This window comes from Vulpes vulpes, chromosome 8 (genome assembly GCF_048418805.1).
Source record: "Vulpes vulpes isolate BD-2025 chromosome 8, VulVul3, whole genome shotgun sequence".
Taxonomy (NCBI): Eukaryota; Metazoa; Chordata; class Mammalia; order Carnivora; family Canidae; genus Vulpes; species Vulpes vulpes.
This window is the reverse complement of record NC_132787.1, coordinates 33,577,131-33,595,077: the sequence shown is the minus strand read 5'-3', so window position 1 is coordinate 33,595,077 and position 17,947 is coordinate 33,577,131. Positions and strand designations below refer to the sequence as shown.

Here is a 17,947-nt window from a genome sequence, read left to right as displayed (position 1 = left end):
ATTGAGAAGGAAAAGAAACAAACATTTATTTAGGACTTCCAACATGTCATTCATCATTCTAGATATTAATCTCCAAAATTATCACCTTCATTTTTAGGTAAGCAAATTCAGAAAGGTTAAGTTTTTCCCCAAGGTCACAGAGCTATTGAATGGAAGATCATATGTATTCTTCCAAGTCCTGTCCTGGTACTTCATCCTTTTATTTAATAATGATTTCTTGAATCATTACTATTTATCAAGCACTATTCTAGGCACCTAAGATATATCAGTGAAAACACAAAACAAAACAAAAAAGCTACTTCAAGGAGTTTATATTCCAAGAGACAAAAAGCAGTTAACATAATAAAGAAGTTATATGTATATATTAGAGTACATAAATTATATAGGATATCAAAGAGTGATAAATGTTACAGGAAAAAGAAAAAGTACAGGTAAAGAACACTGGCTAATACATCTCTACACAAATATTAAATAGTACTCATTAGAGAAAGAGCATACAACAGAAAGCTTCTTGAAACATTAGTGATCTATCACCAAAAGGTAGCCAAAGACAGATATTAGAAACACTCAGCACTGATTTCTCATAGCCTTCACTCACCAACTAATATGCACAGATAAAAGCAGCTAAAATAATGATCTCCAAAGGTCTTTCCATAGTCCCTTTGTCTCCATCCTCCATTACTACCTCTATGTTCTCCTTCCATTCAAAGTCAAACTTCTTTAAAAAACATACCTCTTTCCCTTTCTCCATTCACATTTTGACCAACTCTATCTTTCACTGTTATTTCCCTGCAATTACTCTCTTTAGGGTTACTAATAACCTCCTTACTCAAAAATCCAGAAAATTCTATTTTAGGATTCACTTAATCTCTCAGCAGCATTCAACATAGTACTTTTTGGGAACAATCTTATTTCTGATGCCACTATTCTCTCCTGCTTTTCCTTTGACCTCTTTGGCTGTTGCTTTCCCTTCTCAAACAGAGTTCCTTAGGTTCCCAGATCCTTTCCTTTCTCTATACCAGGAGTTGGCAAAGTATGGCCCATAGCTGTATCTTGGCCTGCTGCCTGTATTTGGAATAAAGTTTATGGGAATTCAGACACATTTTAGAAATGTCTTGATAATGGCTGCTTTCATGGTATAGTGGACAGAGGTGAAGAGGTTTGAGAAACTATGATTCACAAAGCCTAAATATTTACTCTCTAGCCCTAACAGAAAGTTTGCTGACCCCAACTCTAAACCTTCTCCCTAAATAATCTTTTTTTAATAAAGATTTTATTTATTTATTCGAGAGAGAGAGAAAGAGGCAGAGACACAGGCAGAGGGAGAAGCAGGCTCCATGCAGGGAGCCCGATGTGGGACCCGATCCTGGGACTCCAGGATCACGCCCTGGGCATGAAGGCAGGCGCTAAACCGCTGAGCCACCCAAGGATCCCCTCCCTAAATAATTTCATCCATTTTAAGCATATGCTAGCAATTCCAAAATTTATCTACTATCTCATGTTTCCTCCCCTCTCTCCAACCACCTATTTAATGTATCTATTTCAATGTCCCATAGGAAAATCAATCTAATATGCCAAAAATTAAACTTTTTATTTCATTCTGAAAACTAGTCTTCCTCTCTAGTCTTCTTGTCTCCTATCTAAACTATTCAAACCTAAAATCTAAAAGTCATCCTTGCTTACTTTCCCTTTCTTCCCTCACATACAACCCATTAACAAGTTCTGTTCACTCTAGCTTCAAAATACACCTTTAATCCAGCTTCTTTCCATCACCACTGCTACCATCCCAAGCAAGTCTACCTGATTACCATACCAGTCTAGTTGATGTCCCTGCTACCACGCCTTTTTCTCTTCAAATACATTCTATACAGCAATCAAATCATGTTATGTCTTAATTTTCATAGCAACCTTACATGGTAGTTATTATTCCCATTTACAAATGAGAAATTTAAGACTTAAAAAATTTATGTGACTGGGGGCACCTGGGTGGGTCAATTGGTTAAGCATCTGCCTTCAGCTCAGGTCATACATGATCTTAGGGTCCTGGGATTGAGCTTCACCTCTGGATTCCCACTCAGCGGGGAGTCTGCTTCTCCCTTTCTCTCTGCCCTGCCCCAATGCCCTGCTCACTCATACTGTCTCTCAAATAAATAAAAATCTTAAAAAAAAAAAGTTTATGTGACTAGCTGTAGTAAAATACAAAACTAGTATGCGGCAAAGACTCCAAATCATTAAACTATCAACTCATATTGTTTTTCACAGCTGAAGCCTTGTGTCTGAACACAATGAATCCTTTCCCATGTGACTTCTTATACTTTCAGGCACATAATAAAATAATTTCAATAGTTAACTAAATAGTTAATGATTATTATATGTAATATTTGTTATATTATTTAATATATAATTATAGAATATATGTTATATGAAAATATACTTATTTTACATTATTCATATGTAATATTTTCTATATTATAAATGTATGTTATATAATACTACTAATACTTCAATAGTATTAGTTAATCTAATACCCTATAGGAGTTTTGTTACCATCTATGCTAGTCAGTCATAATCCTAACATGTCTCTACCATGAATTTACTCTTTCTTTGAGAAATCTCTATTTCTTTATCCGATCTACCAATTAGTTCTTGTCTACCCAACAAGACACAGGCCTTGGGACACCTGGGTGGCTTAGTGGTTAAGCTTCTGCCTTTGGCTCAGGGCCTGATCCCAGGATCCGGGATTGAGTCCCAGATCGGGCTCCCTTCAAGGAGTCTGCTTCTCCCTCAGTCTGTGTCTCTCATGAATAAATAAATCTTTAAAAAAAAAAAAAAAGACATGGGCCTTCACATATACTTGAACCATAAACCAACTTTCTCCAAGGCAGTCTGTTTACAGTGTTTTGCTATTATTAGTGCTGTGTGTGTGTGGTTAATGTATGTTTAATATAAGTATTGCTAATATTTAAATATCAGAAGATATTGCAGCCAAAAAAAAAAATTTCTGGATTCATGACTGGATGAGGAGATCTACTAACATCAATTGAAATTAAGTAGCGACCACCCACTATGTTCAGAGCATGTGCTCTCTAGTTCCCATATATTTACAATGTTTCATACAGGGCTAAATTTACTCATATGCATTTTCCACCTGGCCTCTTATACACTTCAGTTTTTTATCTTTAGTCTATTCTATGAACTTCAAAGGACAAAGAGGTTGTATTTTGAAGATTCTTTATTGTACTGTTTATACTGCTCTTTTTTATAAAAATGAATATAAATTATGTATAGCAATGCATGACTGTCTTTTTCAATATGCAATTGTGCACTAAATATTTAATGCTTCAAAGTAAAAGATTTAATTTTTCTATAACAATTTTTCTATAACAGCAACTAGCTATCATCAAATAGTAAGTTACAAAAACTCACATTTTTTCCATCTTTATTCCTTCTCTTTTGTTAGACAAATGATCAATTCTGGACTTCTACAACTTTTAACCCTAAAAGAACATGAACTACACAGTGTTTTCAAAATCCTGCTTTCTCCTCAAATTCTAGTTTGCTTTGGGGAGAAATGCAGCTTACCACTACAAGTCCTGTTGTCGGCATTAAGAGAGTAGTGGGCAGGACATCCACAAACAAAACCTCCTACTGGAACAGCCAAGCAGAGGTGGGAGCAGTGCCCATTGCTGGAAGCACACTCATTCCAGCCGGCCTGCCGAGAGGAGTGAAAGACGAGGATGTCCATCACATAATCCAAATGGCCCTGAATGATGGTGCGGTTTTGGCCACTGGTTTTGTTGGCACGTTCAATGCTGCGTCGGCTCCAGTCGGTCCAGTAGATGTAATCTTGGTACTGAGTTAAGCCAAAAGGATGAGGCAAATCATCTGCTATAACTTCACGGTTGAGTCCTATTTTCAGAACGGCAGTAGACAGGGGAGAATCAGAGGTATGAAACATGTGAGGGTATATGTCTTATTGGCAAAAAGAAAGAAAAAAAAGTTATAACTCAGAAAATATTACATTTGTAAGCAATTTAAAATAGAACACTTTATTTAAAAGCAATTTAAAAACCAGACCAGTCCTCTGAAATCAATCTATCTGCAGTCTGACCCCATGATTCAAACTTATATTCTTGCTATAAATCACTGAGTTTGTTAAAACTTCTACAAATGGTCTATTTTGACTACAGTCTTACTTTTCTCCATAAGGGTCTACAAGTTGAACTTTTCTTCTTCCTTCAATAAAAAGATGGAAATGGGGCAGCCCCGGTGGCTCAGCGGTTTAGCGCTGCCTTGGGCCTAGGGTGTGATTCTGGAGACCCGGGATCGATTCCCACGTCGGGCTCCCTGCATGGGGCCTGCTTCTCCCTCTACCTGTGTCTCTGCCTCTCTCTCTCTCTCTGTGTCTCTCATGAATAAATAAATAAAATCTTTAAAAAATAATTTAAAAAAAAAAAAAAGATGGAAATGAATATACTTATTTTACTAGTACAAAAAGTCACTTCAGGAATATCTAGGGAGTTATAAATTCTATTACAAGCCCAATTATAATGAAATTTCCACAAAATAAAGAGATGCGAATCCAAGTACCTGGCCCACTATTAATAATAATAAACAGGACACAATAAGAGACAGAGGAAGAATCTAGACATTCATATGATGTTCTATTAATAGTCCTAACCAATGGTAAAGAGCAGCCACAGATTTTTACACAGAAAGAACATACTATCTGCCTGAATAAAAAGAAGTACAGCTTACCAAGCATATTCGAAGATTCTATTAAGTTAGTGTCCAGGTCTGTCCAATAAAGCCTCCTTTTAGCATAATCAATAGTTAGGCCATTTGCCCGCCCCACATTTGGAACTAATGTAGTACGTTCACTTCCATCCATGGCAGCTCTGTCTATCTTAGGTTTTCCACCCCATTCAGTCCAATACATAAATCTAAATTCAAAACAACAGATATTTAACATTTCACTTTTGATTATTTGGGAGAAAGGGTCATATTCATGCATAATAACTAAAGAAAATACACATTAAATCAAAGAAATTGATAAAACAGAATCATGGTTATAATTTTTTCAATTATTTTGGCACCCTCAACAAAATATTTTTTTTTCTCATATCCTAAAAAGGAAGTGAGTCAGCTTTCTTTAGTCTTTCCAATGAATTTGTTCCATCCAAAACCCAGAAACTGGAAACAAACCAATGATTTCCTTACTGCAGTTCTTGCATTTATAAATCTAATATTCAAGATACCAAAAAATTAAAGCTCTAAGCTCAGACTCTGATTTCATTTCTGAATATTTTCTTTTTATATTTTTCCAAACACAAGTAATTTGAGTTTTCAAATTTTTAGACTTCTTTTCTGACTTGTATAATCACTCTCCCCAAAAAATAGTTGCAGGAGTACATCAAAGGTAAAACTTAATAGCCTTTAAATGAAGTTAAAAAGCAAAATTTGAAATGCATTTGGTCACACAGTGCAAGGATACATACTATATGTATAAAAGCAATGAATCACCCTTTATCGAGTCAGCTGGGCAGTGACACTACTACTATAAATCCCTGTGAAATTTTAGAACGCTCTCTTGCTTTTGTTTTATTTTTTCCAAGTTTTCCATATTATACTTAGAGCAGCCCCATAGTATAGGCTTTTTACAGATGTAAAGAGGTCAAAGCAATAAAAGAAATGTGAATGATCTCATTTCTTCAACTCAGTCACGTGGCAGAGTGAGAACTAGAAACTAATCCTTAGCTAAAAGGCTTTTTCAACTAAACTAGTAACTAGTTCTGAGACATTCTGAATATGGGGACTAGGAAAGCACTTCACATGCCAACTCTCATCAAGTATCTGAGTACAGACATTTACTCATTAGCTTGTCAGCTGATGGCTGACTTGGTAACAATGCATGAACACACTTCTGAAAATTAAAGTTAGTCCTGGGCTCACTCTGTATTCACATTTGTCAGGTGACAGGCATGTGCACACAAGAAGCAAGGAGAAACAACTGTGAGAGAAATGTCAGTTGCCATTAACTAGAGTCCTTAGTCTCAACTACTGAAGTTATCTATCTGGTAACTCATGCTTGGAATCAAGATCACCGTAATCCAATCACAACATGTCAGCACAAAGAACTTTCTTTGCTATGGCCTTCTAACTAGATGGTAACTAGCTGATAATGCAATTAATGTGATTTCAAAGAAACTTTTTAAACTACAGATATGGTAAAAGCTTATATGTTCTCATTGTTAACTTTTGCTTTTAAAAGTGGAATTATTCTTCAAATTTCAGATTTCTTAGCTGTTGGCTTTCTAAAACTTGCTAAATCATGTCAGAGGATCACCTATCCTTGAAACACAATGTCGGGATCCCCGGGTGGCGCAGCGGTTTAGCGCCTGTCTTTAGCCCAGGGCGCGATCCTGGAGACCCAGGATCGAATCCCACATCGGGCTCCCGGTGCATGGAGCCTGCTTCTTCCTCTGCCTGTGTCTCTGCCTCTCTCTCTCTCTGTGACTATCATAAATTAAAAAAAAAATAAAAAAATAAGAAACACAATGTCATGTTATAAATAAACAACTATTTATTTATTGAAAAGTTTACTATTTAATATCAAAGTTTCTCTAAGCTTCTAAACATGATCAAACTAATTGTCCATTTTGAATTAATGAATATTCTAAAATGGAGCTTTTAAAAATATAACTAATTCTTAGTATATGGAATTATTTCAGTGGGTTTTGGAATCTGGTTTAACCTGAGAGAGTATGCAAGCAAATGCAAACTTGGTATCTTCAGAAAGGCTGTTTATTAGCATATAAGTATGCCGGGTAATTTAAAACACTAATCCATTTCACTAATCTTTCTCTACCTAATGTTAATAATGACAAAAGTAAAATTTAGCTAATAAGTAATTCTAAATCAGTGAAATCTCCACTAATGGGTTTTAAAGATTTTGTTTGTTTATTTTAGAGAAAGAGAGTGCACAAGTGCAAGCAGGGGGAGGGGGAGGGAGAAAAGAGAAAGAGAATCTCAAGCAGACTCCATGTTGAGCGCAGAGCCCAAAGTGGGGTTTGATCTCACAACCCTCAGATCATGACCTGAGCTAAAATCAAGAGTCAGACGCTTAACTGAATGAGCTACCCAGGTGCCCCTCAACTAATGGGTTTTAAAATAAAGCCTACCACCTATGGTTTAGTTATTAGAGTCCTAAATAAGCACTACTTAAGACATCAAAGATATAATGCATAACCAGGTCATGTACAACATAGTTGCAAAAAATGCATGCATCAAAGTTGTTTACCCTTCAGCAGGGTCCAGTGCAAGAGCTCTGGGACTATCTAGGTCTTTCCACACCAAAACCTGTCGGTGCTGCCCATCTAGCTTTGACACCTCAATTCGATTCGTTCCTGTGTCAGCCCAGTACAAGTTTTTTCCGAGCCAGTCTACTGCCATGCCTTCTGGGTAATCCAAGCCGAATTCTACCACATGTTCCAGTGCACTGCCATTCATAAAGGCTCTGCTGATGGTCTGCAAAAATAACAGTAACAACCGAATCACAAGGCTTAAATACAAAACACCATCCAGAAAGAGTATTTGTTTTGGTTTTTGCTGGTTGGGAGGATTCAGAAAAGCCAGAGCATAGTTTCTTAATTCACATATTTTACAAGCACAGAAAAAACCTGATGTCAATCTCTAATAAATTCAACTGTGACCTCAAGTTTTATTATCAAAGCCAGAGAGAAATTTTTGTAATTCTTAAGGATCAAAAATTTATTCCAGTAAGACAGTAGAATGACTTTGCCTTCAAAATCTATTAGTAATCTATTAGTAATCAAGTGAAAAAAAGATATGACCAGAATGTTGTAGACTCATAACTGGTAGTCAGCTTCCTGAAAGTTCTTGAGAGTATGCCATGTCATCATGTCAATCTGAAAATATCCCAACAACTTTATCCATTATAAAATGTATATAACCATTATCACATTATTACCACTGTAATTGTGAATCCTCCCAAAATTTAAAGTAATAATAGCTGCTACTTCTTAGCAAGCATTGCCTTAAGTACTTTGTATACATTTATTTTCTCATTTAATCCTCAAAATAGCCCTGCAAGATAAGTATTACCTCCATTTTCAAGATGAGGAAATTTAGAAGGCCATACAAGCCAAAATATATTTATTTACTTCATTTATTCACTCAATTAATAGATTTTACTGATCATTAGAATTCCAACTCTAGCTCCAATACCCATGATATTTGCAAATTAGACAAATTTTACACCAGCTATCTCAAATTAGCCCAAAACAATCTAGAAGTACAAAAGATTATTCTCCAGATTTTCTGGTCAGGAGTTCTTTCTTCCTATTGATTCAGTATGCTTTTTGATATTTATTTTAGGAAAAAGCTATACTCTAACTCAAACTGGTGTTTTCTACCTCAGCCAGACTACAAAATTTTGTTTAAAATAAATTAAGAGTCAAGCCTCTAGAAGTCATTTACATGGGATAAATAACTGCTGACTCTTGTAGAAAATGTCACTCATCATCCTCAAATAGAAAAAAAGTAGAAGATTATATCTTGCAGATTTAAAACACTCAAGCAAAATATCCTGTATTATAAAAAGCAGTTAATTAAATAATGAATGGACCTTCTCTTTGACGTCCTTTAAAAAGTTAAGGGCTTTTGTTGAATTCTGCCTATTAAGCAATGAAGGAGAGTAATCATAGCATGAAGACTCAAACATTTTGTAAATTTTCCCTTCTAGTCTTCAGTTTTAATGTTCTTGTTCTTGGGCTAACCTTGAGTGATATATCGGTCCAGTAAATGCGGTTGTCAGTTACATCAAAATCCAAAGCAGAAGCTTCTTTGACACCAGTGAGAGGAATGGCCACATTATTATTGTTAGTTTCCAAAGAAATTCGCCTAATATCTGCTCTCCGTGAAAACAAAAGGAAAGCCTCCGGGACAATGCAGGTTTTCATGTCACTGATGAGTTCAAAGCCAATGGGGCAGGCACAGCGGAGGCCTTGAGGCCTATAGAGGCAAAGATGGCTACATCCCCCATTTTCCTCAGCACAGGGGTTGGAACCTAAAAGATACATTAATTATAAAAGGGCACAGAGGGACATAAACATCGACACAATCAATACATGTTCACTTAAAAATGACTAGGGTGTGGTTCACAAAGACGTATGATTATATCTGCTCCCAAATATACATTCAAGTCTAATCTCATAAAAAATACTATTAAGATTAACAGGGAATAAAAAGCCAGGCGCAGTGGCACAGGCCTGTAGTCTCACCTACTCGGGAGGCGGAGGCAGGAGGAATACTTGAACCCAGGAGTTCTGACGTGTAGTTTATGAACAATGCCACTCAGCTGCCCATACTAAGTTAGCATCATATGGTGACCTCCTGGGAGCAGTATACCACCAGACTGCCTAAGGACCAGTGCACTAGTCAAAGTCAGAAATGGGACCATGTACTACATTTTAAGTACAAAGCCTACATTTAAAAGGCTATTCCTGGTTTAAAAAGAATTAAGATGATTTCTACATTCTCATAACACATCAACAATTTACATTGCCGCTTTACAAGCCACTATTTCTATATTTTCTCATTCCTGGTTTCCATCTCTGAGAGAATTTTGGAATTACTTACCAATGATTCGATGAACATTTGTGGCCTTTAGGCCCATGAGGTCAGGAAGCTGATCTATGATGATTTCCCTTTCTGCACTTCGTTTGTGTACTCTTTCGATGCTACGCCTCTGCCAGTCAGTCCAGTAAACATAGTCACCCAACAAAGTAAACCCAAATATGTGAGGAATTTTATCTTCCACTAGTACTCGTCTCCCAGTGCCATCAGTATTCATAACCTTCAAGTTTAAGTTTAAAGACAAGAAGTAAAGATGTGTCTTAATCTTCAAACGTATATAAAAATAACCAATCCAACTGCCTGTTGTATCAAAACTGAAAAGTGTCATCTTGGTTATACCTATTATAGTGCTTTCTTTTACAAAAAGACAGCATGCTAATTTAACAAGAATGATTTTAAATACTCAGTAGAAGCTCATTTTTATCTCTATTTCTACAATTTCAATAATTATTACCCTTCTAAAAATTCTAGCAATATTAGTTTACGAATTTATCTCTATTAACTATGTAAAACTTAAAAAAATATTAACTTAAATTTGCTTGTACATTTTTTAATATTCTAATGTACCTTCCTATACATTATATTATTACATATTTTAATATATTTTATTTTTCCTGAGAGTTCTTTTTCACAGTGAAGGAAACCGAGATTCATATACGATCACACAGCTTAGAAACATAGTTATTATATATATATATATTTTTAGATATTATTTATTTATTCATGAGAGACCTCAGAATGAAAGAGGCAGAGACACAGGCAGAGGGAGAAGGAGGCCCCATGCAGGGAGCCTGATGTGGGTGGGACTTGGTCCCGAGACTCCAGGATCATGCCCTGGGACGAAGGCAGGCACTCAACTGTGAGCCACACAGGCGTCCCAGTTATTATCTTTTTTAGGACTCCTTCCACTTACTATATTTATTTCATTGTTTTTGTTTAAATATTTTTTGAGAGCCTACGGATAAAAGGCTCTCAATATATCTCTCAGTCTCCTAAGATTGTAATTGTAAATGTATCTGGAGTTTATAACACTTTCTGAAACTAAGTTTCGAGTAACTATGACATACCTACTCTTTCCAACTACCCTATACAGCAACATTATTAAATTAATTCTGACAGTCTCATTAAAAACTTCAGCAATTTCCCTAGAAGTGGCAAAGACATCTTTTCTTTCCTTGACATTCCAGCAACATGTACTAATCTTCTGTTGTAAAAGATGGAGTCTTTTTCCCCCAACCCTCCTAAGAACAGTATCATAATCTTTTATGCAAGTATTAATTTTATCATAAAATTAATAGAAAATAGTCTGTGTAAGTCAATACTGTGATCGCCTAAATGGAATGACAACCAGATGTTATCTTTATCTCTCCTCTCTAAAATTTTAAAATTCTTGCTGACTTTCCAAGAACAGCCAAATCTTGAAAACAAAGTACTTAACAACTGAGTGAGCAAAACTGTGTATATCCTTGTATTTTCACTTACAAGTTATCAATAAATATTTGTTATAACTGATAGAAGAGATTAACTGAATGTGACCTCTAGAATAGTAGGAAACTAATTCATCCATTTATGTGTTGACCACATATACTATTAGTCTAACAAAGAACTCAATAAATATTTGTCAAATAATATTTAAAAGGAGATAGTTTCCTAAGACACTTAAAGAAACCTTTCTAAAATGGAAATGAGGGCAGCCTGAATGGCTCAGTGGTTTCGCGCCGCCTTTGGCCCAGGGTATGATCCTGGAGACCCAGGATCGAGTCCCACGTCAGGCCCCCTGCATGGAGCCTGCTTCTCCCTCTGCCTGTGTCTCTGCCTCTCTCTCTCTCTCTCATGAATAAATAAATAAAATCATAAATAAATAAATAAATAAATAAATAAAATGGAAATGAAAATTTATGTAACAGGTCTTATCCTTAGGTCCTACAGCTTACCCATTTGAATGAATGAAAGGTATTCTTGCCCAAATTTTAAAACCATGTAAAAATTTTAAACCCATGTTAAAGAAAAAAAAAAAAAAAACCACATTACTCCGTATTTTTGGAGAATGAATACATTCCTGATCCCTCCTAAAAGCAGAGCTCCAAGAAAGATTTTCTGGCCCTACTGTATTACTGCCTGGAAACAGTGATCATAGTGAAAAAGCTTTCCTTTATTAGACCTATGACAGAAACATCTTTATTTTAGGTAAGGAAAGTTTATTTTTTAAAACTCTACTTTTACCCCCATCCTAATACATAGATTATCTCTTGACTCCAGCCATCTTCCTCTAACCCCCTTACAAGAACTTCCTCTCAATACTATTTTCTTCTTTCCCAGATCTTCAGTATCTCCGTCTCCACAGGGTCCTTTTTTTTCTGTCTTTAGCAAAACACATTTTCCCCCAACTTAAAAAAGACATGGTTTAAAGTTGAATGATTCTGTTTTTCCTGCCATATTTTTTGAATGTGATCTGGAACAGCTGCCTCCATCTCTTACCACTCAGTCCCTTAACTCTCAACAACTGACTTCCAATCTATGACTCAGATGAAATAAATCTACTGAAAATGGTCAATGACTGCTTCCCTTGCTTTTCTTAGTTCTTGTGCTCATTTGCCTTTTTTTTTTTTTTTTAAACATTTGATACTCCTAATCACTCACTGAAACTATGCACTGGATTTTCATGGCACTATTATGACATGACCTTATCTTTTTCTACAGTCAGGATGGCTTCTTTTCGCTTCATTTTACTGGTTCCCTTTCCTTTTTCAAACCTGGTTGGATATTTTCCAAGGCTTCCCGAGTTCTTTGCAAATCACCCTTCAAAGCCTACCAAATCTTATAGCTTCTACTATTATGTAAAAAGATAAGAAATATGTATAAAGTTCTAATCTAAGGTCTCTGAATCAGTTTCTACTATGGTATTTCGAACTGCATCTCCTGGAACATGTACTGCTACCTCATCTAAAATGTCATATACTTAACAGTGAACTTCTGTTCTCTGCTGGGGGAGTTCATCCTATCAGAGGGTGTCCAACACACAGTGCTAAATATTATGCACTGTTACACTCTAAAGTACTACTTTCATACAAATTTATAATATATTAAAAATGTCTGACTTGATTTTATTTCTAGTTTCAGTATTATCTTAAATCAACTATTCTGCATTATCTTACATTTAATAAATTAACATTAATTTTGTTGTACTATGCCCATATACTCGCCTTCCTATTAAAATTCACTTGCTGATCTACAGGCTATATTAAATGCTTAGTATTGAACTTCTTTATAAAAACAGAATTTAAATTTTTCCTCCAAAGACATTATAGGATCAACCAACCTTTTCTCCTTTTTGTTGTTTCAGCCCGCAACATGTGTTTGTTCATCTGATAAATGAACAACTTAAAAGATGGCAGCTTAAGTAGAATTTGGATAATGGGCAAAGAAACTGAACATCACAGTAAGAAAAACAACAAAAGCACAATTCCAAAAGATCCTTTTAGTTTACACAATTAAGCATTTTCTACTTAGCAATTACTCTCTATGCTTCTGCTCTCTGCAAATATGTAATCATTAGCAAACAACATTTTGGCATAACAAATATAAACTCTATCATTCACTGGGTACCCTCAGGCTATTTTTCACAAGTAAAACAGGAAGAGAACTTGTGTCACTAAATTATTTAAGGATTAAAGAAAATAATATTAAATATATAGGATAGTATCGGATGTGTAGATGCTCAGCAAATGTTAGTTCTTGGCCTTTAAAATTATTTTAATAAAATGCCTTAGTCCCTTAATGTAAACAGCTATATTTAAATGGCTGTAATGAATTAATATATTTAAATGTAGTATTTCAAAATAAAAACTGAAACATTAACATAAAACAATATGTGGAAATAAAAAACCAATACAACAACACACTGCTAAACTGAAGAATAAAAACAATACAGACCTTTCTATGTTCTGGCAACTAGTGGAAAACTACAGGGCTGCAGCCTTATTCCCATTTCCAACCCCATTTGTATGGTTTGCTTACACTACTTAGATGTTTGTTAACTAAAACAGTAAACAAAAAGGAGCAAACAATTTGGCAATTAGATCACATATACTTTTGCTGCTGTACCAGATCCTAATTCTACTCCCCTAGCCCAAAAATCCGTGATAAACTTATCTAATGACCATTCACTATGAAAGACATCGTAATGAATGCTAAGAAGTTTATAACAGAGCCGATTACAATTTAGTTGAGGAGGTAAACTATATTTACATTAAAACCATACACGTATGGTTCCATTACTTTTGCAAAGGTGACACCTCTCTGGCCTGTAGCTTATCAGGAAAAAGTATAGGAAATAGTAGGAGCTCATGTACATCTTGAAGAATTGGAAGAATTTTGACAAAGAGAAAGTGAAAAGGATTTTCCAGAATATGAAAAAAAACACATGTTAAGATATAGTCAAAGAGGCCTTGTGTGACTGACTTTGAAAGAAATAATGTCCAGGCAGAAAGAACACAAACGGGACTCAAAGGAGACAACTTCAGGCAGATACCATCCTATATAGCAGGTATGAAATTCCAAGATGAGAACTACAGAAAACAAGATGCTTCTGAGAGGACTTAAAGGAGAATGACATGACAAAATTCTATTTCAGGAAGACCTCATTTACCTCTGTCACTGTGTTCAGACTGTACTAAAATAAACATCTTCAATACATAAGTATAGTTAATAAAATATTTCCAGTTACTGTGGGATGGTAACAGAGGTCCAAAATCTGAAAGTCTTAAGGCCAGCCATATTTCAGAATTCAGATTTTTTTTGTGGTATTTAAAAAGGTAAACACAATGAACATAGCATATCACCCCTGCCTAGGTCAGCACTTGCTGCCAAACACGTTAATATTTTTTGCAGCACTGTTGGGGATTTACCCCAAAGATTCAGATGCAATGAAACATCGGGACACCTGCACCCCGATGTTTCTAGCAGCAATGGCCACAATAGCCAAACTGTGGAAGGAGCCTCGGTGTCCATCGAAAGGAGAATGGATAAAGAAGATGTGGTTTATGTATACAATGGAATATTACTCAGCAATTAGAAACGACAAATACCCACCATTTGCTTCAACGTGGATGGAACTGGAGGGTATTATGCTGAGTGAAATAAGTCAATCGGAGAAGGACAAACAGTGTATGTTCTCATTCATTTGGGGAATATAAATAATAGTGAAAGGGAATATAAAGGAAGGGAAAAGAAATGTTGGGAAATATCAGGAAGGGAGACAGAACATAAAGACTCCTAACTCTGGGAAACGAACTAGGGGTGGTGGAAGGGGAGGAGGGCGGGTGTTGGAGGGGAATGGGTGACGGGCACTGAGGCGGACACTTGACGGGATGAGCACTGGGTGTTTTTCTGTATGTTGGTAAATTGAACACCAATAAAAATTAATTTAAAAAAAAGGGGATCCCTGGGTGGCGCAGCGGTTTGGCGCCTGCCTTTGGCCCAGGGCGCGATCCTGGAGACCTGGGATCGAATCCCACATCAGGCTCCCAGTGCATGGAGCCTGCTTCTCCCTCTGCCTGTGTCTCTGCCTCTCTCTCTCTCTCTCTCTCTATCATAAAAAATAAATAAATAAATAAAGATTTTATTAAAAAAAAAAAAACAACATCATCAGGTCTAGATCTTGGGCCCAGATAGACACAAATAAAGTCAGTCCACAATCTTTCATCCTCAAAAAAAAAAAAAAATATTTTTTGCAGCAAAACATATACATATTCCTACAAAGGCGGATAAATAAAGACTCCAGATAGTCTTCCATTGCTTCTAGTCAAGTTTGCCACCAAATGAATTAGCAGAAATAACTTGGTTTTGAGAGCTTTTTCATTTCAGAATTACACATAAAGGATTATAGATTAAAAATGCTTTGGTCTAGGCCCTTGTCAAAACTGGTGTTTGGATCAGTGTTAATGCTGCTTTAAGTGCAAGCCAGGGTCTCAGGAAGAAGAGAAAAGAGCAAAGGACATATTAAAAATAAAAGTTTTTTTTAGCAACATCTGTCAAACAACAACAAATGGTAATAAAGGTCTTACAAAGATCTTTAGATTAGCACAGTGGGGCCAAGAATTCAAATACAGTTCCTTAAAAGCCACTACTAAGGATTTTGTAGGTTTACCCATTAGAACATTAGTCCTTTTTAGCTAATCCTTCTTTCACTTTAAAAGAAAAACCAGGAGTCATTTTCCTTTGGGGCAGGGGAGGGGTATGGTGGGAGGGAGTAAATAAAGTGCACATTAAAGCTGGATGTATCACATCTATTTCCAAATAAACAATGTAATTAAAATGTGCTAAAGATCTTTTAATGTAATTTTATAAGCACATTGTTCCCTTAATTCCCTATCTTCCTGTTTTGTCTGTTGCAGTTTTTAAGACAGGACTGAGTCTAGAACAGGGCAGCCCAAGAGAAATATTTAAGCCCCAAATGGGAGTCATGGGTGTAATTTTAAATTTTCTAGTAGCCAAATTTTAAAAAAATAAAAAGAAACAGGTAAAATTAATTTTAATACTGTATTTTATCTAATCCAACATACCCAAATATTTTTATTTCAACGTGTAATCAATACTTAAAAATTTATTAGTGAGACTTTGATGTTTTTTTTCATACTAGGTCTTCTTAGTATGTATTTTACACTTCAAACATGGCTAGTTAGAGTAGCCACTTTCTCAGTGCTCCATAACTATATGTGGCCACTGGCTACCATAATGGACTATGCAGGATTAGAATTTCATGGTGGTGACTATACAGCCTACAACAAAATTAATTTACTTCTTTTTTAGATTACATCTCTGTCCTTTCAACATCTGCCTCTGACAAGGCTGCCCTATACCCTTCAGGCTCAGTGAAGCCACAAATGATTAAGTATCTTCCATTCGGTCTTTCCTCCCTCTTTAGCTATCCTACATTTAATTCTAATATGGGCTAAAATTATTTCAAAAAAATGATTTCTGATGGGAAAAAATAATAAAATTATGTTTTCCATCTTTTATCACATTTACAAGTTTACATTTCAAAGTACTAGCTGAGACTTGTAAGAACAAGAACAAAGGCTTGATTCTTTCATTTCTTTTAGGTTATCCCAACATGTATTAAAACCACAGTTATATTAATAAGATAATCCATATCTGCCATCTCCTTGGCTTTCCCATTAAGAGAATTCTAGATTGACCATATACTAATAATAATGATTAAAGCTGATGGTTCCTGAGAATCTTTACACTGCTTTACTGCATGTCTTAAATTTTTCATAATTAAATGAAAAAAGGAAGGAAAGATAAGGTGCAAATCCAAGGGCACTTGAATAATAATAGTAATAATAGCTGTCATTACCAAATGCTGTTATCATTTTTGTTATGATGTGGAAAGCAATTATAAGAATCCTCTGAAGATATTAAAGGATCAACAGCTTAAAAAAAAATCTGATTGTGAGACTTTACATCTAAAGAACCATACATTTCCCTTTAAGCACAGAGTCCAATGATTACTTTCTGAAATCTGTTTCCTTCCATTACTTTTGCAAAGGTGACATTTCTATTAGAAAATGGCTTCCTCCCTAAATATTTCTCTTTTACCAGCCACACAATCTCTACTAGGCAGAAGCAACATAGTGAAAAAAATAACATGCTGCTTTGTCTCAAAGAAAAGCACTATCACATTTCTCTTAACCAACAAGTAACAGTTTTGGACAGGTTACTGGGTTTGTAAATATGGTTTTAAGCCCCTTATGTTTAAAATAACAACACAAATCCTGGTTAAAGCTTGCTTGTACATTCTGAACTCAGAACAAATGAACCATTTTAAGCGATTCCAAAAGATTACCCTTATGCTTTAAAAGTTGAGCCAACACTAATTAAATCTTTTGGCAGCTTTTGAGGGTGTGCTTTGCTGTATTACCTCAGAGTGGTTTAATTAGTTAAACTGAAATTGGGCTTCTGTCACTTCTAAAATCTACCTCCAAATCTGAACCAGAGTCTCCAGTGGTTTCAACTGTTTCAACCACATTGTGGTACGGATTTAACTATTCTGAGGCATTCCCAAATATTACAAACCACACTGAGAATATGGGCTACAACAGGAAACAGATGTGGGTTAACCAGAATATCTCCACAGAAAGGAGGCCATAGCAAACCTTCTATAGATATCACATCTGGTTTTTTGAGTAGTTTCATCAGCTTATTAAATGTCAAGACAGGATTACCCATGAAATTTTGGAATGCAGCCAGTCTACTACCAAAGTTGTTGCTATGCAACTTCACTTGA

At 35.6% G+C, this 17,947-nt stretch overlaps 1 protein-coding gene across 1 annotated transcript in view; it reads right to left on the bottom strand.

Moving 5' to 3' along the window:
- LRP6 (LDL receptor related protein 6) overlaps positions 1 to 17,947 on the bottom strand; it is a 161,863-nt gene that overhangs the window by 40,679 nt on the left and 103,237 nt on the right. The window contains exons 8-12 of the mRNA XM_072766022.1: positions 9,661 to 9,877; positions 8,799 to 9,088; positions 7,301 to 7,527; positions 4,759 to 4,943; positions 3,583 to 3,909 (exon numbers count right to left, since the gene is read on the bottom strand). Coding sequence (XP_072622123.1) covers positions 3,583 to 3,909; positions 4,759 to 4,943; positions 7,301 to 7,527; positions 8,799 to 9,088; positions 9,661 to 9,877 — 1,246 coding nt within the window. The remainder of the gene's footprint in view (positions 1 to 3,582; positions 3,910 to 4,758; positions 4,944 to 7,300; positions 7,528 to 8,798; positions 9,089 to 9,660; positions 9,878 to 17,947) is intronic.